Here is a 26,407-nt window from a genome sequence, read left to right as displayed (position 1 = left end):
CTAACGAAGATGTTGTGCATGCTTTACTTGAGCAGACTTTACGTGAAATAGTTGAAGCAACCTGCAACCCTGCAGATGCTACTTTAGAAACTCTTGGTCACATTAGAAGCAAGTCCTGTGACGCCCCGTGTCCCAAAATAGACACGACCACGCCCCGGCAACTCACAGACGAGACAAAAATCCGACATAATCTCCTCTGTAAATCGAACCGGCCGCACCTGTAAAACCTGTCATGCAAACCATACATTCGCATAAACAAGAAAAAAAATAAACTAAAGCGGAAGCTAAACAAACTCAACTCAGTTTCGGGTCGAAACCCGAACCACAAAAAGAACTATAAAAGCCTCTTACACAACGATACAACCTATAAACAACTCTAAGTGTTATATATATACATTTTAGAGTTTGGTTTCTGCAATAAATACATAACTTGAAAATAATGAAAAAACCATATAAGCAAAAACCAAAGAAAACGACGCAACACCTTTAGCCTCGTTAGACAAGATCACTGGCTGGAATACAACTCCGCCTCGAGGCTACAACCAAGCACCTGCACACTAACAACTGGTAGGGGGTCAGAATACTCACCGACACGAGTTATTCTGGTAGAAGACCAATCCAAAACCCATCACGTTTTCAAAAGTTCATTTAATAAGTTGTAAACATCATGACAAATCGAGTTATCAAACCAGTTATCATATATACTATATACAAAACCATTTTCCTTAATCTAGCAAGCAATAGCAGTGATTAGCTGCCCACCCATGGTGCGCTCCCAATAAGAGGAGAGTACCTCAGGAGAACCTAGAGTGCGTTAGATAGTACCAGCCCATTTATGGCACTAGCTAATGCACTACGTCTCCTCGAGAAAGAGACTTACCCCTAGCCGGTAAGCCCCTCTCCCACTAAGGGACTCCGCAATCATTGAAGAGTTTACCTCATGATACATATATACCTTAAGTATCTAAATACGTCTTAGATCACCGAGTTCGAGTAATAGAGCCGTCCCCCAATACCCATGGTAGGACCTGAACCTTACTCTCTTCGGTACCCTGTCATGAATCTAATGCAATCTTTCAAAATCCATTTACTTTCGTATATCAAAACCATATTACGTTCGATTCATTATCTTATCAAACACGGAAGTGGAACAACCAATAGCCACATCACACACAAAGCAGAGGGATCCCAATCAATGTCGCCTCCCCAACGAGCGGTCAGGGTGTACGGCCCTGAGCCTCGAGCTAGAGGCACGAGCACCAATGGCCAGCAAGTGAAGCACTCTACTCCCACAGGTCTCATGACTAGTGTCGTCCACCTCACCGGTCTCACACGGGTCACACCCGTGTCCACATGTCATCCTACCCTCAATGGCTACGTGCCCGTAGGTTGACATAATCCGCAGTCGGGTACATACAAGAAAATCCCAAGTAGTTCGCAATCATCGTAAAAACAGTTCGAAAGCATTTCTCGTATCACAACAAAACCATTCCAGCATATTTCAGTTCATAACTAAAATTGAGTTTCATGCTACCTAAATTCTAGTTATAATGGTGCATATATAACTATACGACTTAGCACATTTCATTATCTATAAAACCATGCTGGATAAAGGATTCAGAACCCCTACCTGGCGGTACTTCTGCTCCGCCGAAACCGTAGCATCATCGTCAACGATAAGCTCCGGCTCCCCCCTCTACCAATCCATAAATAAAAGAGATAAACATTAGGTTCTTCGATAAGAACCTTCATACGACAAAAACAATAATTAAAAGAAAACGATGAAATCTTTAAAACAATAGCAAAACCGCTAACTCACGAAGACTTCAACTATAACCGAATATCGATTCATCTTCTAACTTCATAACCATGCCCAATCGGGGTCGATCAATCACTGTTTGAACTGACTTATAACCTTAACATTTAGTCATTATATGTATTCCCCAAAATCCAAGTGAATCGCCTTTGAAGTTTGCAAAAATACGAACAACAAAGCAGAATTTTTCCTAACTGCGCACTGTTCGATAAAACAGTCATAATTCTTTCGTCCGATATCGAAATGACTTGTACCATACCTTTTCGGAAAGCTAACAACCTAAGCTATGACTTTCGTGTTTTATGAAAGTACGTACGAGCAACATATCAATCCCAGATTGGCTTGGACAGTAGGTTTAATTCAGTCCCTCGAGTTGTCGTTCGATCGATAACCTATATCACATAATCTCTCTAAAGTTTCTTTTATATCAAAATTGTATAATTCTCAACTAGATAAACCCTAAAACAACATGAATCATCAAAATCCCCAATTTTCATAAACCTTAAACCCTAGAATTAAGAATTTTGACATTAAATCATCGAATTCATTGGTTTGTTACCTTGATTCGATTGAATTCTAGTTAGGATAGCTTTCCCTTGATCAATCCTTCACAAACTTCTACAAATTCGAAGCAAAGTAATCCATTAAAACCCAAAATACAGAAAATTGGATCTAGAGAGAGAGAGAGTATGAATTCTTTACCACAAATTCCATAAAACTATGCTAGATTACTTCTTGGAAGCTTGAATTTGATAAAACATCAATTCCCCTTTGAAACCCATACGAAATTCTCCATGGAAATCGAATTTTTCTTGCCCAAAGTTGAAAACCCTAGCTTCAGTCGGTCATAGAAGATAAGGGAAATCAGATTTTTATTTCTTCAATTAAATCTGTCGAATTTACAGTTTGGTCCCTGGTTTTGGCCTGTTCGCAAAATACCCCCTAAATTGTCTTCTTTGCTGATTTAGCCCCTGATTTGACTTGACCCAAATGTTAAATAGCCCCTAAACCAACCTTTTAAAACACGGGATGTTACAAGTCCACTAGTGATAAGAAGGTTAAAAGTGTGCCCATGAAAGAGATGGATATTGAGTCATCTTCATCGAGGGATATAATGCTTACGAAGGAAGATGTTCGCATACTTTACTTGAGCCGACTTTAACTGATATAATTGGAGCAACCTGCAATATTCCAGATGCTCATAGTGCGCCGGATATTCCTGGTCACGTAAGAAGTGAGTCCACTACCAGAAGTGATACTAAGGTTAAAAGTGTGCCTATGATGGGCCTAGAAAGTTTCCTAAAAAGGTCACCACCCGCAAGTGCACGGGTGTCAAGTAGTAAACCCGGTAAGACCGGAGTCGATCCGCAGGGACTAAGTCAACCTGTTCTAAATCTTATATCTAATACGGTACTAGTTTTGTTTGAAATTGGTTTTGTGATGAGAAAATTAAATCTAAAACAACAAACTTAAAAACAACGAAAAGATAATTACTGGAGAAACTTATGAAGAGAAAACCTAGGGTTTCGGAACCCACCTTAGCATGCTTGTAAACTAACCTACTCAACCACGACTCAATATTTTTATAACTCAAGGAATGGTAACTTTTCTACCAAACCTCGGAAAATCATATACTTTCAGAACAAACTTATCTAAACTTTTAATTTCAAATCAATCGTTCAAACAATACTCTAACTATTAGCTATCAAATCTTAAGCATGAGACATTAAAGACACTTAGTCTAAATATGAAACATCAAAATATAAGTATAACTAATGAAAGAGATATCACGAAACTAATGTGAAGAAATTAATTCTACAATGTCAAAACAAATCAAAGAAGTTTATGGTGAGATGATGATCATTTACTTAAGCAAAACTACGGTTTCATCCTAACCCTAGCTGTAGAAGTTAGTTAAACATGTTCGAAGTGATATTGAGATTTAAAATCGAATAGAAGAAAAGACACATGATTTGGAATATCAAAAAATCTTACTAAAAGTTATTTTCCTTTGCTGCAGCCAAACGCACCCCTAAGGAAAATACTATTCTAACAACAGCTCTCTCTAAGTTCTCTGATTTTATTTCAATTTCAAATCAATAACCACATCAAGATATTAAAGCATAAAGAAGATATCAAAATTATATGTCAAAACTTCATCACAAATCCTAGCAAGATATTTTAGTTATACATGGTGAGAGAGATAAATATTTAAACAATTTAAAGTACGAGAGTAAAGTGGGAAGAGAATTAACTTTCTTGCTGATTTGCAACCAAACAGGGCATTAGGGAAGTATTTTCCAGCAGATGGGAAAATAATTTTATCGACAAACCAAACAGACCGTAAAGGAACACGATTTTCTCATCTTCCCGGAAATGATTTCTCTGTGGGAAAATATTTTCCAAGTAGTTTTCTCGTCTTCCTCAACTGAATCTTCTCTCTCTACGGTTTGTATCTCTCTCTCTTTTACTACTTAAAATCACTCTCACTCTCTCTGTTTTTCCTCTCTCTGTCACTAAAAGAGATAATACAGAAATTGAACAAATGAAGATGAAATTACTGGTTTCAATTGATTCTCTACCTCTTTCTCTCTACATAAAAGCTTTCTCTAAATATCTCTCTATACTGTTTTCTCTCTTTCTATCTTTGAATGTATAAAACAGGAGAAGAACAATAAGAATATAATGGTAGCTCAAACTTCTTTCTCTCTACATAAAAGTTCTCTCCCTCTTAAATAAACTCTGTTTCCTTCTCTTCTAAAGATTATATCATTGAATGCTCAGAGAAGAAGAAACATAGCTCTCTTCAATGGAGTTTGTCTTCTGTTTTTGGCTTAAGGGAAGATGATCTCTACTCTCTCTGTTCTTGGGTATATATAAGAGAATGAAGGAGGAGATAGTAGCAGTCGTCCCTCTTCTAAAGATATCCCCCTGATCTTCTCTCTCTCTCTCTACTGGTTAGATTATCTTCCTTCCTTCCTATCAAAATATATCTTCAATAATAATCTCTAAATCTTTCTCAATCTTCATTTCAAATTTCTTCTAGCAATATCCAGCTCTTCCCTCTCTGTAAAATCGGATCTCTAAATCCAGCCGAGAGCATTCTGTCTCTCTCTCTAACTTCCCATTTCTAACAGAAATAAATCTCCATCATCATCACCAAACTTCATCTACAAATATCAATCCATTATTTCCAGAGAAGAGATTGAATCTCTCAAAATCTCTTTCACTTTCTCGATTTTATCTCTTTCTCTGTTTTAGTATTTTTAGAGAGAAGATATATCATGGAGAATCTCTCCTTCCATTTAAAAAGATCCCCACCTAGTATTCCCATAAGATATCCTCTCTGAAAATTCTGTAACCAGAAAAGTTTCTAAAACTTCTATAATCTCTCTCTTTCCAATTGATCTCACGGTCATCTATCTCTGCAAAATGGAGCAAATGCTCTCTCTCTCTCTCTCTAGATTATTTCCTATTTCAAAAGAGTTGATAGAATAGGAAGATTACCAGAGATCAGATATGGGCGCCAATCTGGTGATGCGTGGCTGTCAACATTATAGTGCATCATGGAGTAAGTTAATAGGTTGTTGTAACAAGCTTTAAATTGACCCACATGTAAAGGAAGCTTGGCTGACCGTCCGATTTCAAGAACCCGGATCTGGATGGCAGACGGGCTCGGAAGCACGGTGCTGTCACGTCATGCGCTACATAGAATCATTACTTGAGAAGATCCCAAACGTGACCAACTCATTCCCATCAGTATACCGAAAACTTCACGTAACCGTAAGATTGCACGTAACGTGTCAGATTTTTGATTTTATCAATCGATTCTAATCTCAACTTTGACCAACCTTAGTTTGCCCATCTGGACTCCGATTTGACTTCTGTTTTCGCCCACGAGTTCGTCTTGAACTCTAGTTTCACATGAGCACTAATATTGATCAAAATACCCTTTTCATTAAAATGATCAAAATGCCCCTCAAGTATGTCTTTATCACGATGTTTTTGCACCGAACTCCGTAAATGAGACCTGAGAAAGAAAATCAAACAACTCATCAGAGTAACCGCTCGAACTGGACTAACCCGAGTTAAGAGATTCAGATGGAACATTTTCATGTCTCATCAGCCTACTAAAGAGATGAATGTTAAATCATATGTGTCTGGGGATATGGCGATTAGTACCGATGTTGTCCAAGCTTTACTTGACCATCTTGTTGAACCGACATTACCTGTTAAATCAAGTTCATTTACTCATAAGCCTGATGATCCAACTACAGTTTCCATCACGAAACAGGTAAATGGCTCTGTATTTGTTCTTAATATTTTAATCCTGTTTTGAACTTATTTACAGTCTTATTAGAAAGTTACGTGTCGATGATTTACGGATGTGTTATTGTTTTAAACTATACTGTAAATCATCATTTTTATAAGAAGTTCAAATTGTTGTAGAATGTGATTGTTTTAGTGGAGTATAAGGCTAAAAAATTAACAGATTTGAACCATTCGTTTTCCATAGAAACACATTTATGAGTATGGAAATTACTACTTTTTTCTTCGGGTCTTTTTACTAGATATTTTTTGTTCCGAACCTCTAAAGATCTCAGAATTTGTAGGCGTTCTAACACATAAATGTTTAAAACTTTAAAGGTTCAGAAACTTTAAAGTTTTGAAACTTTTAAAAGTTCGGGACATTAAAAGTCCTAGATCATTAAGTTCTGACACCTTTTTATTAAAATTTTAAAGATCCAGAACTTTTTGTTAAAACATTAAAGGATCTGTTTCAAATCTAAACCGTCCAAACTTTTAGTTGAGATTAAAACAAAAGTTATATTATTTTAAAAGTTAAACTTTAAATATTAGTTGTTTACTTTTCTTCTTTATCTTCACCAAACACCACCATTATTTTAAGATTAAAAGTTTAAAAATTAAAGCGAAAGTTACATTTATTTAAAAACTTTAAATATTAAAACGAAAGTTATATTATTTTAAGTAAAACCTTAAATATTAAAATTTTTAAGATTAAACCTTTTAAAATTAAAACTTTAAATATTAAAACTTTTAAGATTAAAACTTTTAAGATTAAAACTTTAAATATTAAAACTTTAAAAATTAACACTTTAAATATTAACATTTTTAAGATTAAAACAAAAGTTACATTTATTTAAAAACTTTAAAGATTAAAACGAATGTCATATTATTTTAAGATTAAAAGTTGAAATAATTGTGGAGGTAGAGCTCAAATAGTCAAGGTGCGTTGTATAGGGGAAGGTATAAAGTGCACTTATAAGACACTATGTGGTAGAACACGATCACAAAGGCAAAGATTTCATTCATAATTTCTTTGTGAGTGGTATACCCGATGAAAGAGATGCATTATACTTGAAAGTTAATGCGATTCTGGATAAAGGGTTTACATCTAGTATGTCCGTTGAAGACGCTGCTGACCTTCTTGAAAAGGCAGTCGTCGAAGCCTGTGGGGAACCCTTTAAGGAATGTGATTTTGGAGGACAAATTACTGGTATATTTTCTAAAATACTTTTTATTGTTTATTTAACTACTGCTACTAATTACAGTATTTTTATTTGTTTATCTCGTGATGATGTCTTTGGACGCCTCTAATGTTGTATCAGAGAGACGCACTCATATACAGACTCTAAGGGATTATTCTATTAAAAAAAATTTATAGACATTTTAGTGTAAATTTGGAGAGAAAATGTTTCTCAAAATATGGAAGATTATAAAAATTATTATTATTATCAAATTAGATTAATTATATTATATTATATTATTATTATTATTATTATTATTAAATTATATTATATTATATTAATTATATTGTATTATATTATTATATTGTATTGTATTATATTATATTATTATTATATTAAATAATAAATATTTACCAATTGTCCATCAATGTCCACATATATTTATAGATGTCTACGAAAGTCGAAAATTATATATTTGAAATATTAATTAAATATTTTTATTTCATATGGTAAGACCGTAATAATATTAAAATAATATATATCAACTAAATGTCTATCAGTTTCACATATATTTATGGATGTCTACGAAAGTCGAAAAATATATTTTCGAAGTAGAAGTACAAATATTATTTCATATGATTAGACAATAATGATAACATTAAAATAATAAATGTCTACCAATTATCCATCAATGTCGTCAGATATCTATAGATGTCCACAAAAGTAGAAAATATATTTTTGAAATATGAGTACAAATATGTTATTTAATATGATTTGACAATAATGATAATATTAAATAATAAATGTATACCAATTGTCCATCAATGTCCTCATATATCTACATATGTCTACAAAAGTCGAAAAATACATTTTTGAAATATGAGTACAAATATATTATTTAATATGATTTGACAATAATGATATCATTAAAATAATAAATATCTTCCAATTGTCCTCAATGATGAGATAATTAAGAATAATAAAAGTTTTAATAATAATAATAATAATTATAATAATAATAATAATAATAATAATAATAATAATAATAATAATAATAGTAATAATAATAATAATAATAATAATAATAATAATAACATCCACTATACATTTTGTCCATGAGCCAAATGTCTCCAAGACATTTTGTCGATGAATCAAATTTCTTGAAATGCCCATAAATACATTTTGTCTACGGACAAATGTCCCAAAATGTCTTAACTGTCTACGAAATATTTTGTCTTTGAGTGTCCCTCAATGTCTCAATCCACTACATCACCCCTAGATTCTTGGGCGGAGGATTTTACCTGCAACAACTTGTTATTCAACAGTCGGCGGTGCAGATTACAAATTGGTTGATAGCGAAGGAAAAGATGCAAATTGTGATATGTGGTGGTTGGAGGAGATGAAAATGGTTTATGGTGAAGGGGAGGATGAAGATGGTGATTTGTGGTTCAGTGGTTGGTGGCGGTGGTCGACAATGGTAGTGACTTTTTTGCCAAAGATATTTATGATAATTTTTTAATCTCTTGGGACCTCTTTCATCAAAAAGAAATCTCTTGGGACCTAGTAAATTCAACCGTCTACGTATAATTTGTTGGGAGTTATTTTATTTAACCTCATTGACAAAAAAAAAAAGAATTTGCATTACCAAGTACTAGTTTAGAACCGAGTAAGATAGCATGACTTTTGTGACAACCACTAAATAGGATTCATTAATCAAGTAGGTACACTTATCCTTAACAAAAAAAAAAGTAGGTACACTTATGTTAAATTTAGTTAATGACTTCTTTCACTTTTTGTATTTTTGTTTGTTTAGATCCAATAGGAGTAAAATGTCCTTTCTATTCTTTTATCCCTTACTTATTTTCTTTCCAATTTCCTTTTTCACCTTCAATCTTGAAAAAGTTATTTTCATTTTCTTTTGATCTTTTATGAAAATGTAACCATTTTTTCATATAAACCCACAGAGAGGAAAGGGGTAAGACTGAATAGGAAGAAACAGAGAAGAAGTAGTAGTAATGGGTTTATGGGGTTTGTTGGTTATCTTGTTGATGATGAAGAATTGGGTTTTGTTAGTGAATTCTTCATCTCTTTCTGTCAATTTCTATCAGAAGACATGCCCAAATGTAGAAGAAAAGATTAGTCAAGTATTATCAAAGAAGATGAATGAATATCCAAGACCTAATATCACTCTCCCTGCCACTCTCAGACTTTTCTTCCATGACTGTTTTGTTGAGGTCTCTCTCTCTCTCTCTCTCTCTCTCTCTCTCTCCTCTCTCTCTCTCTCTCTCTCTCTCTCTCTCTCTCTCTCTCTCCTCTCTCTCTCTCTCTCTCTCTCTCTCTCTCTCTCTCTCTCTCTCTCTCTCTCTCTCTCTCTCTCTCTCTCTCTCTCTCCTCTCTCTCTCTCTCTCTCTCTCTCTCTCTCTCTCTCTCTCTCTCTCTCTCTCTCTCTCTCTCTCTCTCTCTCTCTCTCTCTCTCTCTCTCTCTCTCTCTTTCTCTTTATATTTCAAAACATGGTATTGACATCCTTTTCTCATTATGCATTCTATGATGTTGTAGGGATGTGATGGATCGGTATTGATTACATCAACGACGGATAACATAGCAGAGAGAGATGCCAACATCAATCTCTCATTGGCTGGAGATGGGTTTGATATTATCGTACGTGCCAAGAAAAGTTTAGAAGAAATATGTCCTGGTGTTGTATCGTGCTCAGACATCCTCGCCATCTTAGCTCGTGATGTTGTAGTCTTGGTAAGTAAGGTCTTTCAATATCATTTTAGATAGAAAACGTTATACCTAGTTTAAGTCAATCTTCAACCAGAGTAGACTATGTCAAGTTTATGTTTAAATCAAGAAACTAAGTTGGGTGCTTCTAAAGGCACCGGGCCAAAAGACTGTTAGCATCCGAAATTTTAATGACTTGGGTCAATGACCATTGACCCGAGTTCTCTATAAGCACCGGTTTTTAATGTTGGTGACATTCACTTACGCTTACTTCTTCTATCTTCTTCCAAAATAATACTTATTTATTTTTCTTCTAAAACAAAATCCTAGGTCGAGGCACTAAGAAAATTACTACTTGAAAAGATAGATCATGTTCTGGTAAACTCCCTGGAGATGTACTCAATAACCCAATTGAATCCTCCCTAACCCCTAAATCATTGCCATTGGGACTCCTTTGAAACCCTAGATTCCGGCTTTCTGGAGACAATGATGCAGCAAAATTATGACTTTCTTCCACAGTAACATGACTTTTATAAAGGAGCTTGAATTGAACCAACCCACTTCCCCATATTTTGATTTGACTTTTGGACCCCATCTTCTATCACATATGGAGAACCAGAGCTTGCTATTTGAATCACAGAGGGAAGATAATCGTTTGGAAGTACAACAAAATGAAGTAAGTTTGGAAGTACAACAAAATGAAGTAATCTCAGGAGGTGATAAGAATGAGAGGATGCAAAATTGAACGTCTTCAGGGAAAACTGTGAACCTAATTGCTGCTTCAACTGATAGACTTTCTTCTTCATTTCTAAAACATTGATGATTCAAATTCGCCATTTTGTTCAGATAAGGTAAACTGAAAATTTGATCACTTTGGAGAAGAACGATTGATGGATTGAAGAAGAGATTTTAGCGAGAGAGAAAGAAAGAGAAGTGTCGGAAGTAATAAGAGTAGAAGAAGATACCTGGGATCAGAAGAGAATTGTTCTGATTCTTCATTTTGTGAGAGATGGATGGAAGGGTTACGGTTAGGGGTGAGCAAAAACCGAACCAATTGGCCGAACCAAACTAAGTCGAACCGCACCGATCGATTTTTGGGCCGAACCGATCACCGTTCGACTCGGTTCGGCCGAAAAACCGATCAAACTCAAATCGGTCTGGTTTGACTCCGACTTGAGTTTCTAAAAACCGCCCAAACCGAACCGACCGAACCCTAAAGAAAACTAAAATAATAATTTTGTAAAGTTAAAAAGTGTTGAACTACAAAGGAAAAAAAATAGAAAACCTAATCAACTCTTCCATACTATTGTCCACCATCCTTCATAGTAGTTGTTGTCGGCTTCATCAACCACAACCTATTCATTGAAATGTTTTAGAGGTAAGTCTTCATTGTTTTTCTATGTACCACAACCTATTCTTAGTTAGTAACTTAACATTATTGACTTTGCTTTCGCACTTCTACTTACTTTTTTGTTTGCAATGGTGCAAAAGTACGATGAAATTTTAATTAATTTTCGGTATATCCAATAGTGGAAAAGCAAGATGGGTACTTAATTTTTATTTTCGATATATGCAATGAAATGAATAACATTAGTTATTATTTTCTCTAAATTGTGCTCGGTTAAACCGATCAACCGAACTCAACCGAGCCGAACCAAACCGAATCGAACCATGTCGGCCGGCCGAATGGTCGGCTCGACTTTGGCCGATGATTTGGTCAGACCGCCACTTATTGATTCGGTTTCGGCTCAAACCAAAACCGAAAAAAACCGACCGCTGCTCACCCCTAGTTACGGTTACCTCCACTTGACGGGTGCCTACATAGTTGGACGGTGCTAATAGAGAAAGTAGCGGTTGGGCATGGTGCTAATAGAGATGGATGCTAACAGCCTTTTGGCCCGGTGCCTTTAGAAGCACCCAACTAAGTTGTATAATGTACCGTTTTTTTGTTATAACAATGTTATAACGTTTTTTTTCTTTATCCAAACACTAATATAAATCAGTATTTTTCAGTCAGGTGGGCCACACTGGGAAGTTGAGAAAGGAAGAATGGACGGACGGATCTCACTAGCTCAAAATGCAGAAGCTGAAATTCCATCTGGAGAAACAAACCTGAATGATCTCATCCGTCTATTCAAATCTAAGGGTCTCTCCACCGTAGATCTCGTCACATTATCAGGGGCCCACACAATAGGAGCTTCACACTGTATTGAATTCGTTGACCGAGTCAACAGAAGAGACCCCACGATGGACCCCACTCTAAGGAGAAATCTGATTAGTGCTTGTCCAATCCCACACATTGATCCATACGTCGTGCAAGCACTGGATCAGTATAATGACTTGACTTTCGATAATCTCTTCTTCAAAAGTTTGGTTGACTATAAAGCTTTGTTGACGTCCGATCAGGTGTTGTTTTCAGGTGGGAATAATCTGAGCCGTTGGTTGGTTGACAAGTATGCCAATGATCAGAAATTGTTTTTCGATGAATTTGGGTCTGCCATGGTAAAAATGGGAAGAATTGGGGTTAAAACTGGAAATGAAGGAGAGATAAGAAGGGATTGCACTAAACTAAACTGAGCTTTATTGTATTAACAAAACATTTAGAGAAATCATTATGCTTAATAATACGAAAAGTTGTATTACACGGGAGTTTAATTTGGTATGCAGTGTCAAAATTTATGCCGATTTGAAATCATTAAGTCAGATTACCTTAACCTCAACAGGTCTCATTGAAAGCACATAGCCGAAGTAGTTTTTTTTTTTTTTTGTTGAAAGGGAATGCATTAAACAACATAGCGGTAGTAGTTAGTGGTTGTTAATAATTGTGGGGGAAACAGACGTTTTCCACACAAAAATTTTGAAAATTCAAAAATTTTCCACACATAGCGGTAATAGTCTATATTGGTTAATGTAAGAAAATAATGATAGGTTTGTAAATTTGTCGACAAAATTGAAAAGTGGGGGCTTCCTCTCATAACTTATATTTGTTTACGTTATAATGAAATTTTGTCAACAGTGGGTAGCCCAAGTGGTTCCAAGGTGTTGTCATAAACTCTAGAAAGCCTTGGAGGTCCTAGATTCGAATCACCAGAGAAGGTGGAATCTTTGGTTATTTGAATTGGATTATTAGGATATAAAGTTTAGTAGATTAGATGTAAAATTATCCTTGATTGTCAACAAGGCGACAATTGACGATTTGACGCAGCGAAAAAATCATCAAAAGTTTACGTGTGTTAAAATTTAGAAAATCGGAAAACACAAAAATAAAGAAAACTTCTATAGTTTCATAGTTTTATTAATAAAGTGATAAACTAAATGCAACTACTAAAAGTAAAGAAAATTACTGTAATATTTGAAAGTTTTCACTTGGGAAATCGAAAAAATCAAAGAAATAAAAAAATTACTCCAACTATAATTTTATATAACATTAGGATTCCTTTAATTTAATCAAATTCGAAATAACTTCTAAATAACTACTCTATATTATAAAATCAAAATAAAATAACATCTTTAATAAAACTCCCGAAAAGATAACTTATTAAAAATGGTAAACGTAATTATAAAAAGTCTGTTTTGAGAGGCGACAAAATTTGACTCTCAAAGCAGGTCAAACAAGGGGTACGCTACAATGTATGTGTGGAGCGTCATTTCGTACAAAGAAACAAAATTTCGTCCAACTTCGACATTCTTAGTTTCAGTTTTGACAGATTTATCCTTATTTCTGGAAGGTATCAAATTTTTGCAATGAATTTCTCCTACTATGACAACAAGCCACCTTTGGTCGGTCTAAATGAGCTAAATATTTTGTTTGTCTATGATATTTGGTTGATGTCGTATAAAGGTTGTATTAAGATGTGGGATGTATTTAAAAAAAATAACACATGGGATGGGTCAGAAGATTAGAAGGATAACGGATGGTCAGAAGTAAGCCCATCCACTAAATCAACGGTTAGGATGAACTTATACAAACCTCAAGAGATAAAATCTGGTTCCTCAACCACTACACCAAAGAGATCTCGCTTATCTTCTTCGTTTTCTCAGACAAGTTTGAAACTAGAGAGAGAGAGAGAAAATGGCAGCTGCAATTTCAGGGGTAGGACTCTCATGGCAATCCAAGTTATCACAGAGAAAACCCACTTCTCTTCAAAACCCATCTCGCTCTTCTTCTTCCTCTCATCGTTGTCATGGAGTTTCCCCTCAAATTAAAATGACAGTTTCAGTCGAGAAAAAGAATTTCACTCTTCAAAAATCTGAAGAAATTTTCAAAGCTGCCAAGGTATACTTCCTTTTTAATTTGAATTCTTCTACTTTATGTACTTACCCAGTCTCTCTTCTTTGTTAATTGAGACATATATGATAAAAATCCCATCTTTTCTGCAAATTTGAAACCTTTATGACAATTAGGAATACAGAATTTTGATTTGTGATGTTTATCTTGTAAGGGAGTTGGTGTTTTGAAGTTGGTATGTAGTTAGAGTTAGAAATGAATGGAGATTTGGGTAGAATTCAAACTTAGTTATTGTTGAATTTTAGGGTTATGTTTTACCCAATTATATGTCTTCAATGAAGTTAAACTGGTGAATTTTGATTTCGGGAAGCGAAGTCCGGGCAAGATGTCATGTGCCCGCACTCCATTCGTGTCCATTCGTTTCTTCTTTGATTTCGATAAGATTTGTGACTCGTATATCTCGATATATATAAACTTACGAGAGTTTGTGTTTCGTAGGAGTTAATGCCCGGAGGTGTGAATTCGCCTGTTCGTGCCTTCAATTCAGTTGGTGGGCAACCTATTGTGATTGATTCTGTCAAAGGTTCTCATATGTGGGATATTGACGGCAATAAGTACATTGATTATGTTGGTTCATGGGGTCCAGCGATCATCGGCCATGCAGATGATAAGGTACTAATATATCTCTTAACCTTGTGCATGAAACTTTTAAATACATGAAGACGTTGATGTGGCTTATGGGCATCGATATTTCTTGAACTTGATATCGAGTTATTCATCTTGGACCTTTTTAGGGATGGTGTTATTGTGCTTCAAATTCAGTTGGTTTATATGACTACATTGCAAGATTTCTTTTGATAGAAATGAGTCGGTTTCTTACCCCTACTTTTATATATTTATGAATTATTGTATGTCCAAGAACTCGTCTTTACTGAATTTATGTTAGCATTCAGAACTTCAGGTATATGTTTTTATCAAGTTGGTCTAAAGAATATCTCGACTGAAATTTCAAGACTGTCAATGTGGCCACTGGCATCTAGTACCCACATAGTGATACCTGAAGTCAGAAGCCACTTGATCGACCAGGATCTGTTGGCTTACGAGATCTTGTAGCTCTCTGGTTTTCCCTTACATACTCAAACTGATGAAACAGATAGTTAGGTTTATTAACTTTACTTCGGACAGGACTATGACAAATGTATCCTGTCAAGTTATGGATATGAATCATTTGGTACTTGTTGTGCTAGTTAGAAGATGCATATTACCATCAAATTTACTTGTTAATCACTCTCTAGGCTATTGTATAATTCCAAGTCATCTAGCTAATCCTCTGTAACACTTGACATCTAGGTAATTGCAGCCTTGGCAGAGACGATGAAGAAAGGGACAAGCTTTGGTGCTCCATGTGTTCTAGAGAACAAACTTGCAGAAATGGTGATTTCAGCAGTTCCAAGCATTGAAATGGTCCGATTTGTCAACTCAGGTACAGAAGCCTGTATGGGTGTGCTCCGACTTGCACGTGCCTTCACTGGCCGACAAAAGATCATAAAATTTGAAGGTTGTTACCATGGCCACGCTGACCCATTTCTCGTTCAAGCTGGAAGTGGTGTTGCTACTCTTGGCCTTCCTGATTCTCCTGGTGTCCCAAAAGCTGCCACTCACGATACCCTATGTGCTCCATTAAACAACCTAAAAGCTGTTGAAGACCTCTTTGAGACCCATAAAGGAGAACTCGCTGCTATAATACTCGAACCCGTAGTTGGGAACTCTGGTTTCATACCACCTCAACCCGAGTTTTTAAATGCCCTACGAAAGATAACAAAAGAAAATGGTGTTCTCCTCATCTTCGATGAAGTCATGACTGGTTTTCGTTTGGCTTATGGTGGAGCTCAAGAGTATTTCGGAATAACTCCTGATCTAACTACCCTCGGTAAGATTATCGGTGGTGGATTACCAGTCGGAGCTTATGGAGGGAGAAAGGATATCATGCAGATGGTAGCTCCGGCAGGGCCAATGTACCAAGCTGGAACCTTGAGTGGGAACCCATTGGCAATGACAGCCGGAATTCACACACTTCAGAGGTTGAAGGAACCCGGTAGTTACGAATATTTGGATAAGATCACTCAACAACTTACTCAAGGGATCTTAGATGCCGGGAAAAAGACTGGCCATGAGATGTGTGGTGGATATATTAGTGGAATGTTCGGGTTTTTCTTCACAGAAGGACCTGTTTATTGTTTTGGTGATGCTAAAAAGAGTGATACTGCTAAGTTTGCAAGGTTTCATAGAGGAATGTTGGAAGAAGGTGTATATCTTGCTCCATCTCAGTTTGAAGCTGGGTTTACGAGCTTGGCTCACAGTACTGAAGACATCGAGCAGACTATAGCAGCAGCTGAGAAAGTTCTACGGCAGATTTAGATTGTCGATCTTTGCCTTTTATCTTCTTTTCTTTCAGATTGTGAATTTTGTAGCTGTTCTTTATCTGTTTATGCACGACTGAGAATTTGACGCTCGGGAGTTTCTATCTATCTATCTATCTGGATTATAGCTTAAATATGTTTTATATGTGATTCCTCATTTGATTAGCTTAACTTAAGATTACGCTATCAGCTTGTAACAATGCTGTTGGGATCGTGTACAACTACTGTAATTGTTCTATTTGCTAAAATGAATAGGTTCATTCTGATCTACCTTTCTTTATCCAATTCTTTTCTTTTCGTCAAAACAATTTCTAGAGATCCATAGAAGTAAAATAGCAAGTAATCGTTGTTGAGCTTCGGGACAGTAGGCTTCTACAGATGAAATCTAACGCTCTAAGTCTTAACAGTTATTGATGTTGTGACGATTTTCCGTCAAAAGGGAGTCTAAAGTGCAACACTAGAAAACCAACATTGAAAGAAGAGATATAGACATGAAAAAACGAAAATAACATTCATAATTAAAACGGTTTTCTTCATTCCGTGTCTTCGAAAGCTGACATCCTTCTCCGCAATAGTAAGTGGAAAAGAGAAGTACTCCAAAGACGATCGTGCAGGACCATAGCGACCCTCAACCATCTCCCAAACCAGTTTAAGACAATTCAAATGTTTATACACATTATCCCTAGCCCACATTAACCCCAACCAATTTACTAGGCACATAAGTAACTAGGTTAAAATGAAGAGAGTTCAACAAAAAAAAGGTTAAAATGAAGAGAAAAAGATCATCAGAAGCTGCTTCTGCTGCTGGTGATATGGAGATCGTTTGGCAAACCCCAGCCAACCCACCCGAGCGTCATGATTATATCTTCCGCAACGGTATTCACCTCTCTCCGTCTCTCTCTCTCTCTCTCTCTCTCTCTAGTCTTCCTCTCTCTGTCTTCTTCATTCATACTTTTGATTTATTTTTTTTGGCGGGAATCTTGTTTCAGGAAGGCGGCACGTTAGACCTTACTACTTCGAGTTCATTGCTCATGTATGTCTTCAATTAACCACTCTCCTCTCTCCTTCTTCCAACTTCTTATTGAAACCCTAATTGCGTTTTTATCAGTTTCTTTTTCTTTTCATTGATTTGGGGTTTAGGTTAAGAATCGTTGGGCTGGGAAAACCATTGTTGATCTGTTTACTGAAGAATTTAAAGGACGAAATCACGACTACTATGTATGTATTTCTCATTCCAGTTTGAATCAAACTTATTTGTTTCACATTTTAATTGAGTTTGTTTAGCTTGCTAATTCTGTTTAATTTTATAGGTTAGTGCTGTAAAATGTGGTAGAATTCAGGTAGATGGTGAAATCGTGCCGGTTTCGTATATTGTCCAACCTTCTCAAAAGATAAGCCACTTCTTACATAGGTAGTAGGATTTCACATTTTCAGGTCAATTAAATCTGATTCTGAGTTATTAAACATAGATTAAGCATAATTTTGTTGAAGGCATGAACCACCAGTGATGGCATGGGATGTCCCAATTCTGCTGGAAGAGACTGATGTTGTTACTATATGTAAGCCAGCATCTGTACCGGTAATTGGTTCCGCTTGAATTTTGATTGACGTTTTTAGTTTCGCAGAATCGATTGCTTATCCTCTAGTTGTATTTATTGAGTGTGTAGATCCATTCGATGGTAGCTTTGTTTATGTAATTACACATTTCTCTTGTTTGATGTGGTTCTTATTTTAGTTCGTTTTAAACTGACTCATGTTTCACCCACATTTTAGTTGAAACACTACCACATATTTTCAAGAACCGGGCGATTGATAAAATGTTAATTGATTGACCCAAGTACATATACCCGTGTTGATTCGATTATTTTCATATATTTCTTAGTTTTGCGTGGAAATATTTTATTGACATATGGTATGTAGGTGCATCCTTGCGGTCAATATCGTAAAAACACCATCGTGGGCATTCTTCAAGCTGAAAATGGCTTAGCACCTCTGTTTCGTATCCAAACTAAACTATATACTGAATAAAATTTTTGTTTATGACATGGATTTTCATTCTTGTTTTGGGCCCTCTGCAATTAACCTTTTTGTTCATTTTTGGACTGTTTGATCCTCTTTCTTGTTAACCGTGGTCTTTGTCTGCCTATTATGTCTGCTTTTACCTTAAAAATTTCTTAGCAGTGCATCGACTAGACCGCCTGGTCTCTGGGCTCCTCATTATAGCAAAGACTGCTGCTAAAGCTGACCTATTTAGGCAACAGGTAACCTAGTAATTATTTACAAGTTTATTTTTAAGTTGTACAAAATTTGGATGGTGAATTGGTAACCAGAATAAATGTGTACATTAGACATAGACATGTATTTGTATATATTCCACTGTGTTGTTTTATCAAATCCAATGACTGCAGATTGAGGCAGGGGCAGTGAAAAAGGAATATATTGCAAGAGTTGTTGGTGTTTTCCCGGAGAAACAGGTGTGGTCTCTGATTGTTCACCTGTTCTGCCTCAATTTTGTGGTGTTATTCATGTGACTAAAGTGAACTTGTTTCTGCAACGAAATAATGGATACTTCCGGAGATGTCACTGAAAAAGATTAAAAACAAAATTATCTGTAGCCCTCATCTTTCACCGTTTGAACTGGAAAGCTTCATACATTGTAATTTAACTGCATTCAATCTCCAATTATGCTTCACTATGATAAAAAGTTATCGAACACAACACGTTAAGCAACCGGAAAGTTCACACCTTAAGCCATCATTGAACTAAATGTACCCTTTTTGTGCTTATAGATTTGTTTGGTGGTTACATGTCAAAGAAAAATTTATTGAACCAGCAAAGACTTAGTTTCAATTCTTAAACTTTTTTTCTTTGTTATTTTAGTCAATAACAAAGCATAATTTCCATTTAACTTCAGCACGATATTTTCCTCAGCAAGTTGTCAATGCAAATGTGAATTATAATGCTCGAGAAGGAAGGAGCACAGTGGAGGTAAGATTTCTATTTGACTCTTTATTTTAGTAGATTTTATACTATTACGTGGGGGGAATATTCAATTTAAGTGTGTACCTATTTACTCGTTGTTTTATCTCCTTAACGTTTTTTTCCTCACCGTCACCGATGCTAAAAAATGTCTCTTTTGGGTTGTAGAATAAACCTCACATTATTCTCTAATCTGTCCCCCTGAGCTAGTATATGTTTTGTTATTGATTACCTTCCAAGTACTGTATCCTTGTCATAGTTTGCTATCTGAAATTAACTACTTCCGAGGATTAACTGAATCGCTTGAAACTTTTGAAAAGCATTTAGGGTTTTTCAGTTTTTCTTGATTTGGTTATCTGATTCCAAGCATGTGGTACTGAGATATGTCTTGAGATATTAAAAATGACAAGGATAGGGCCATAGGGGCAGGTACCATTGCCTCTATTGGATACCTATACCCATATTTATCAAGCATAGTATTTTGAAGTATCATCAATATATATTGTAAGTTTATCTTCTATGCAGGTTGATACTAGCCTTAATGGGAAATCTGCGTGTACAAAGTTTACTAGGATTAGCACTAATGGAACTCATAGTGTTGTGTTATGCGAGCCTGTCACGGGAAGGACTCATCAGGTAAGCTATTTGGCAATTCTGCTTCCCATAACTATCAAAAAAGCCTCTCTGCTTGTCTATTGTTATCCTATGATTTCTTTGTGATTGTAATTTACAAAAATTAGTTTTTTGTTGTTTCTCTTAAGTTAAGACCTAGATATCTTGTTATCAGTGAATAATCTCTTGAACTAGGTAATCACGCTTCTTTCATAGCTAATGTACCTTTCCATTTAAAATAAATTCAGCGTCTTCTTGACACAGATTCGGGTGCATCTACAACATTTAGGCCATCCTATAGCTAATGACGAACTCTATCTCTCGGAAACCGTTAGTCCTCGTTCTACTCGAGGAACGAGTGCTATTATAGTAGCCTCTGTGCCGACAGAGCATTTACCAGACTCTGGTATTCCACCTGACAAGCACCTAGGCGACGTTGAGAAGAATCCAACTGAGGACTTCAGCATTGATCCTATGTGTACCAACTGCCCAGATTTGATTCCTAAAGGGTAAGAGCTTTATTTCTGTTTGGTTGACCATGTTACTCGTTCGACTAATCCCAAGTCGGGTTACACGCAGTTGTGATTACAAGTCAAGTAAAATTCAAAATTTGTGACCAAGCTTTTTATCTTAATTGACTATTAAAATACCCAAAACAGCAACTATTATAGATTTAAAAGCCGTTTTCTCTTCCTATTCGAGTTCTGCCAATTCAGTTCGGTTAAGCTATAGATCTCCTGCGTCATTTACTACTATTGCATTTGTTGTAATTACAGATATGGTGCCCATGAGGAGGGCTTATGGTTGCATTGTGCAAAATATACAGGTCCTGGATGGAGTTACGAATGTCCATACCCAGACTGGGCTGGACTAGATTAACCCTTTTCTTGGACTTGATAAGATCCAACACAAAATACGGAAGTTTTGCCGCTTCAATCAAATATTTAGGTAATTCAATTTTCAGTTCGCTTTCTTGTTTTCTTTCATTTTCAGGCACTTCGTCGCTATCTTTCTTCTTAGAGTTATCCGGTGAATATACTTTTGGTATTTGCTGATACTCTGGAGTTGCATCTGAAATTTGTTCGGAAAATTGTCAAACTTTATTTATCTGAATTGACTTGATTTTTCCTTTAAAAAAAGATTGTAATTATACAAGATTTGGGTTTTATGGACTTCATGAATGGGCTTAAGTTACTTTGTAGTCCATCAAAATATGAAATTTGATGGAGAGGATCCACCTCGTCTCTGTTTTGCGCCTGTAGAACTATTCTCACAAAAGATAATTAAGAACGGAATTTTTTTCTCGACCAATGCAATTTATAGTTTTCTTTAGTTGATGTCGACCATTGAAGATGCGGAAAACAATTTGAGCCAATGGTTTCATATAGACTATAGAGTAGACCTATGTAATGTTTTGGAATAAAGGCGACGATGATGATGTTGGCGATGGCAATTAATTCATATTAAACATATCACTTTGAATCTAATTCATAGTTTTGCTGCAAAAGTATATTTGTTTACTTTATATTGCTCTAATTGCTTTATAGTTGAAGGCAAATTGCAATCTTTGTCATGTTGAATTATCGTCACTATGAGATCATTACTTGAAATAAAAGAAGAAAAGAGATGTTTTCCCTTTAATTTTCTTTTGACATTGAATTCGAAGAACCATTACACTTATAGGGCATGGATTCGTAGCACGATATAGATACGCCTTGCATATAATATGGAGTATATAAGGAATCTTTTTTTTTTTTTTTTTTAAATCTGACTTCGATCTATGTTAGACGTTACAAGCCATTGATACACTATGAAGGCGCCTATGTTAAACCAATAATGAGAGAGACTTAAAGTCTAACAACATAAAATAGGCCTAAAGTTCGAGAAATTTGGTACATTTTTTATACCTTTGATAATTCAAATTCAGTGACTATTGATTCCACCTCTCTCTGAGAATCGAACATGAGACCTCTGGTGGAGTGGTGGTAAAGATATATAAAATTTAAGATTTAGGGGACTGGAAATCAATTTATTCTCATCTATATTTTATTTATTTTCCTAATAAGATGTCATAAATCTTGATAACCAAGTAAGTGTCTAACAAGACTCCAATTCCAGGTGCCCAAGTAGTGCACCGTACAAGGGTGGAATCTAATTTACATTTTTAGGCATATTTCATAAGTATAAAACAAGAATCAAGACCCTATTAACCCACAAGTTAGAAAGAACAAATGAAATTTGTAATTCTTATAAGAGTATTTGTTTTCTTTCTCTTTCTATAGTATCACTACCAGGGCCGGCCCTGGCCCAAAGCGAGCAAAGCCTCGCTTTGGGCCACAAAAATCTAGGGGCCACAATCCTCAACGAGTGCTTGTAGAGATGTTCCCAAGTAAAACTTAAACGCAGGCCCAATAGATTATAGAGGAATAAGTGGGCCAAAGCTTAAACTAAACAAAGTACCAACTTTTACTTTTTTACTTACAAGTAGGCCCCACTAAATTAAAAGCCTCCATATCCACTATTCATATTTTTCTCTCTAGTATCTCCAGCTCGTGTGACACGTGACTCATCTCTCTGGTTTCTCAAATCATCTTTTTAATTTCTCAAAAAACATTAGTTTTTTTCTATATAAATATCTGGAAAATATTGTTTTTCTAAAAAAAAAAAAATAATCTCAAAACATTAGTAGCATGTATATAGTATTCATTTGTATGTTTAAATTGTCCAATCGCCCTCCACTCTTTGATGCTGCGCTTGGACATCCTCTTAAACCCATGATCGATCGTGGGATCGAGTCTCGATGGAAGCAGTTTGCCACCAAAATTTACATATAATTTAAGTAATATATAAAGTAAATAATATAATAAATTTGTCGGGCTTTAGGCCTCTTTCATTATGGTTTAAATTAGGCGGTTATTGTGCTAATCACATCTTCATGATGTATCAATACCTTGTAACGACTAACGTAGATCGTAGTCGATTTCTCATCAAGGGAAAATCTAACCGCAGCAGGGAATTTCTCTTTAAAACTTTTTCCTCCTCATTTCTTTCACACTCTTCGACTTCATCTCCCTCTTTCTTCTACCCCATATCTTCTTTTTTATTTGTTCTCACCGATAGAGGGTTGGCGACTTTCACTCAAATTTTTGAAAAATCTCTTCTTATCCCCGTTCCTTTCACTACCAACACCACCACGACCACTATCATCTCTTCTTTTTCTTTTAACACAATGAGAATGATAGTTGGTCCCAAATTGGGAGTCAAACACAAAAGTAACTCTTAAACAACATGAACAAATACGAAGAATAAGCGTTAACTCTTACTTTCGCAAAATAAATTACTATTCGTAACTATATCTTAAGGCTATTTTGGTACTGTTAAGTGGGAAAAAAAGGAGTTTCACTAAAATCCAATTGAAAAAGGGAGATTTTATAGGGCCCCCTCATTTTTGTTAAAAGGCCTCCCCTAAGTGATAATTTAACAAGTAAAATGGTTCATGGGGAGGCCTTTTAACAAAATTGGGGAGGCCTTATAAAACTTCCCATTGAAAAAAGGGGTATTGCTAATTGACATTAGTGGTGAGGGGGTATCGTTAAATTCCCCAATAAAAAAAGATGGCTAGTCAATTTCGCAATTTTCGATGTCTTGCAAGATTTACTATGAGGTAACATACGAGAGGATAATTTAAATGTCTTTATTAAAAAATATCACTAGATCAGCATGATTGAAACCCCATTTTTCTTTTCGTAAATTGATAGTTTTATATGTTGTATGAATATCACGAAAAATGTTTAGGGGCCACATTCTAACCATTCGCTTCGGGCCACCAAATTGTCAGGGCCGCCCCTGATCACTACGGTGGTGGTGGTGGTGGTGGTGGTTGGAATAGGATAAGTTAAGCCAACTCCAAGGGACCAAGAGCATCATATTAACAAGGGGTTTGAATGGGGGTAACAGAATATCTTTGTCAGTTTTAGGGCAACGGTATCGTACGGATACCCCCCATTATCTCGATTCTGACGTGGTTTATACATCATGAAAGTATAGAGAGAACAAATATTACACACTCACGCCGTGACCCCCACCCTTTTAACGAAAAAACTAGGCCCCACAACCTTCCCCTACCACTACTTCAATGAAACCACTACCATCCACGTTGAATATAAATTTTGTTCACCTCCTATGATAAACATGGGTGAAGAAGACTCATTGTCGAACCGTGATAGGGTGACGGACAAATTTTGTGTGAATCTCTATCCAACTGTATCCCTTTTCATGAACAGAGAGAAAGTGGTGTACCAACGGTTGGATGATGATACTAGCCCAGACTTAGAATTTGTTTCCTGGTGAAGTGGGTAAATGATACTGTCGTTAATTAGGGTTAACTAATATGGTCCTTGGATGAAAAAACAATATCCATTAGTAATTTTACAGAAATGGAAATTCTTCTGTCTGTAGAAGAAGAACATTCTAAAACCAGAAACTGTATTTTAATGGAGTAAAACAAGCTATAGGTAATAGGTTCAAAGTTACAGTCATTTCACTCTCACTACTTTCTCTCTCTCTAGAAATAAAGATCAAAATAGAAACACAAGATAGATAGAGAAAAAGAGAGAAGAAGAAACATTTTTTCCTTTTGTTTTTTTTCCTTCAAGTTTTCTTACTTTACTATACAGACATTTCTCTCTGCAACATCAACTAAAGAAACTACCCATCATAGAAACAAAGAAGAAAACCCTAAAAAAAACCCTAAAAAAAACCCTAAAAACTTACTTTTATAAGAAAAAAAACAGATTGTCTGTATCCAAAATGGGTGAGAAATCAAAATTAAAACCATACCCAAGTCCCAATTCCTCCTCCTCCTTCCTCTTCTGTTTCTATAGTTTCTCAAATCTAGAAATGATTAATGATTAATGATCAGAGCCAAAGAGCACCAGCTTCTTTAAGTTGAGGAACAAGAGTACCATTAATATGAGAAGCCATAACTCTATCCATAGAACCAACAAGTTTACCACCAATAAAAACAACAGGAACAGCTGAAGAAGTACCCAATAATCTCATTAAAGCTTTTTCAATATCTTTACCTCCTCTTGGATCTTCATCAAGTTCATAAACACTAGGGTTTACTCCCATCCCACAGAATAGTCTTTTAATAGCATGACACATACAACAAGAACTTATACTGAAGATAACTACAGCACTTGCTGATACAAGTCTCTCTATTCTCTCATATGGGTCTACTACTGAAGAACCAACAACAACACTACTACTACTCCTTGTTGCTGTTGTTGTTGCTGCTAAGTAAGAACCCCATGATTGATGATCACTACTACTCTGGTGGTGGTAATGCATCTTTGCTAGCTAGCTAGAGATGGGAGGTTTTTAGAGAGAGAAAGTAAAGAAATTACAGTTTGAGAGTAGAAAGAAGAGTGGAGAGTGATGGATGAAGAAAGGGAAAGGGTGGTGGTGGGTATTTATAGAGAATATCAAGAGTGTGTTTGTGGGTAGGGACAGGTGAGGTGAGGGACTATTTTTAATACTAATAAGTTAGGAAGTGAGGGGGGAGAATGTGCGCAATATTATATTGAATCCGGCTAAAGGCGCCCTCAATAATTACTCTTCGCACCCTACGGAGTAGATTGACCGCAGTCAATATCCTTTGACTTCACACAGTTATATGAACCCTTCTCGGACTGACGAGTACAAAGGTATCGTACCGCAACCGCAGGTGTCTTCACGCTCGAAAACCCTAAGTCGAAAGCAAGTTCAGAAATGCATTGGAAGTCCTAGTCCGAAGGTATCATACTGGTCAGTCCGGAAAGTATTGTAACCTAAGTCGAAAACAAACTCTCTTCGAGCTCGGAAACCCTAGGTCTCAGATTTCCTTCAGCAAGCAAGAGGATCAAACACTTTCGTTGCTATTCGGTGTATAAGAAAAAGATTTGCAGGTTTAGTTGAGAAGAGGACAAGAATTGAAGATAGATCGGTTTGCAGAATCATTCGGGGAATAAAGAGAGGGCTGGGAGCGTGAAGAGCAATTTTCACAGGCGCCTTTAGCTCCTCTGATATTAAATTTAGGGGGATAAATTGGTCTTTGTTTGTTAGTTATTACAGTGGTTGACGCATGCAAGGAAAAAG

General features: G+C 35.9%; 4 protein-coding genes and 1 long non-coding RNA gene across 7 annotated transcripts; 3 read left to right on the top strand and 2 right to left on the bottom strand.

The window, feature by feature from the left end:
- Positions 1–180: 180 nt before the first annotated feature.
- LOC147547453 (uncharacterized) lies at positions 181–2,673 on the bottom strand. 2 transcript variants are annotated; one of them, XR_015238270.1, is made up of 5 exons: positions 2,519–2,665; positions 2,376–2,434; positions 1,631–1,696; positions 485–564; positions 181–227 (listed from the first exon to the last, which is right to left on the bottom strand). It is a non-coding gene; the product is annotated as an uncharacterized LOC147547453 (long non-coding RNA). The 2 variants fall into 2 exon arrangements; XR_015238269.1 differs by lacking the exon at positions 181–227 and having other exon boundaries at positions 295–564; positions 2,519–2,673.
- Positions 2,674–9,102: 6,429 nt separating this feature from the next.
- Positions 9,103–12,672, top strand: LOC147547452 (peroxidase 55-like). The gene is made up of 3 exons (XM_086669770.1): positions 9,103–9,539; positions 9,863–10,057; positions 12,044–12,672. Exons 1-3 carry the CDS (start codon positions 9,321–9,323, stop codon positions 12,605–12,607), a joined length of 978 nt encoding a protein of 325 aa, XP_086525896.1. The 5' UTR covers positions 9,103–9,320; the 3' UTR covers positions 12,608–12,672.
- A 1,207-nt stretch (positions 12,673–13,879) lies between these two features.
- LOC147547451 (glutamate-1-semialdehyde 2,1-aminomutase, chloroplastic-like) lies at positions 13,880–16,946 on the top strand. Its single transcript, XM_086665578.1, has 3 exons — positions 13,880–14,306; positions 14,757–14,930; positions 15,609–16,946. Exons 1-3 carry the CDS (start codon positions 14,103–14,105, stop codon positions 16,674–16,676), a joined length of 1,446 nt encoding a protein of 481 aa, XP_086521704.1. The 5' UTR covers positions 13,880–14,102; the 3' UTR covers positions 16,677–16,946.
- A 246-nt stretch (positions 16,947–17,192) lies between these two features.
- On the top strand, positions 17,193–21,580 carry LOC147547450 (Pseudouridine synthase family protein). 2 transcript variants are annotated; one of them, XM_086665577.1, is made up of 13 exons: positions 17,373–17,408; positions 17,440–17,554; positions 17,668–17,711; positions 17,819–17,896; positions 17,989–18,089; positions 18,170–18,257; positions 18,599–18,677; positions 18,857–18,939; positions 19,087–19,152; positions 19,610–19,666; positions 20,183–20,293; positions 20,534–20,778; positions 21,046–21,580. In XM_086665577.1, the coding sequence occupies exons 2-13, from the start codon at positions 17,446–17,448 to the stop codon at positions 21,146–21,148; spliced, it is 1,164 nt and encodes a 387-aa protein (XP_086521703.1). In that variant the 5' UTR covers positions 17,373–17,408; positions 17,440–17,445; the 3' UTR covers positions 21,149–21,580. The 2 variants fall into 2 exon arrangements, with proteins under 2 accessions (XP_086521702.1, XP_086521703.1); XM_086665576.1 differs by having other exon boundaries at positions 17,193–17,554.
- Positions 21,581–24,740: 3,160 nt separating this feature from the next.
- On the bottom strand, positions 24,741–25,708 carry LOC147547449 (glutaredoxin-C1-like). Its single transcript, XM_086665575.1, has one exon. It carries the CDS (start codon positions 25,619–25,621, stop codon positions 25,187–25,189), a length of 435 nt encoding a protein of 144 aa, XP_086521701.1. The 5' UTR covers positions 25,622–25,708; the 3' UTR covers positions 24,741–25,186.
- Between the last annotated feature and the right edge of the window lie 699 nt (positions 25,709–26,407).

This window comes from Eschscholzia californica, unplaced genomic scaffold, assembly GCF_041429995.1.
Source record: "Eschscholzia californica isolate CP2 unplaced genomic scaffold, dmEscCali1.0.p SCAF_3, whole genome shotgun sequence".
In the NCBI taxonomy this organism is placed as follows: Eukaryota; Viridiplantae; Streptophyta; class Magnoliopsida; order Ranunculales; family Papaveraceae; genus Eschscholzia; species Eschscholzia californica.
Note: the sequence above shows the minus strand (reverse complement) of the source record. Positions and strands in the feature narration are given on the sequence as shown.

Excerpts from the sequence above, each read along its gene's own strand:
- LOC147547451 (XM_086665578.1), top strand. The coding sequence starts at position 14,103 with ATGGCAGCTGCAATTTCAGGGGTAGGACTCTCATGGCAATCCAAGTTA. Across the intron at positions 14,307-14,756 it reads AAATTTTCAAAGCTGCCAAG|GAGTTAATGCCCGGAGGTGT; the intron begins GTATACTTCCTT and ends TGTGTTTCGTAG. Across the intron at positions 14,931-15,608 it reads TCGGCCATGCAGATGATAAG|GTAATTGCAGCCTTGGCAGA; the intron begins GTACTAATATAT and ends CTTGACATCTAG.
- LOC147547449 (XM_086665575.1), bottom strand. The coding sequence starts at position 25,621 with ATGCATTACCACCACCAGAGTAGTAGTGATCATCAATCATGGGGTTCT.
- LOC147547452 (XM_086669770.1), top strand. The coding sequence starts at position 9,321 with ATGGGTTTATGGGGTTTGTTGGTTATCTTGTTGATGATGAAGAATTGG. Across the intron at positions 9,540-9,862 it reads TCCATGACTGTTTTGTTGAG|GGATGTGATGGATCGGTATT; the intron begins GTCTCTCTCTCT and ends ATGATGTTGTAG. Across the intron at positions 10,058-12,043 it reads CTCGTGATGTTGTAGTCTTG|TCAGGTGGGCCACACTGGGA; the intron begins GTAAGTAAGGTC and ends AGTATTTTTCAG.
- LOC147547450 (XM_086665576.1), top strand. The coding sequence starts at position 17,446 with ATGAAGAGAAAAAGATCATCAGAAGCTGCTTCTGCTGCTGGTGATATG. Across the intron at positions 19,153-19,609 it reads GTGTTTTCCCGGAGAAACAG|CAAGTTGTCAATGCAAATGT; the intron begins GTGTGGTCTCTG and ends TATTTTCCTCAG. Across the intron at positions 20,779-21,045 it reads CCAGATTTGATTCCTAAAGG|ATATGGTGCCCATGAGGAGG; the intron begins GTAAGAGCTTTA and ends TTGTAATTACAG.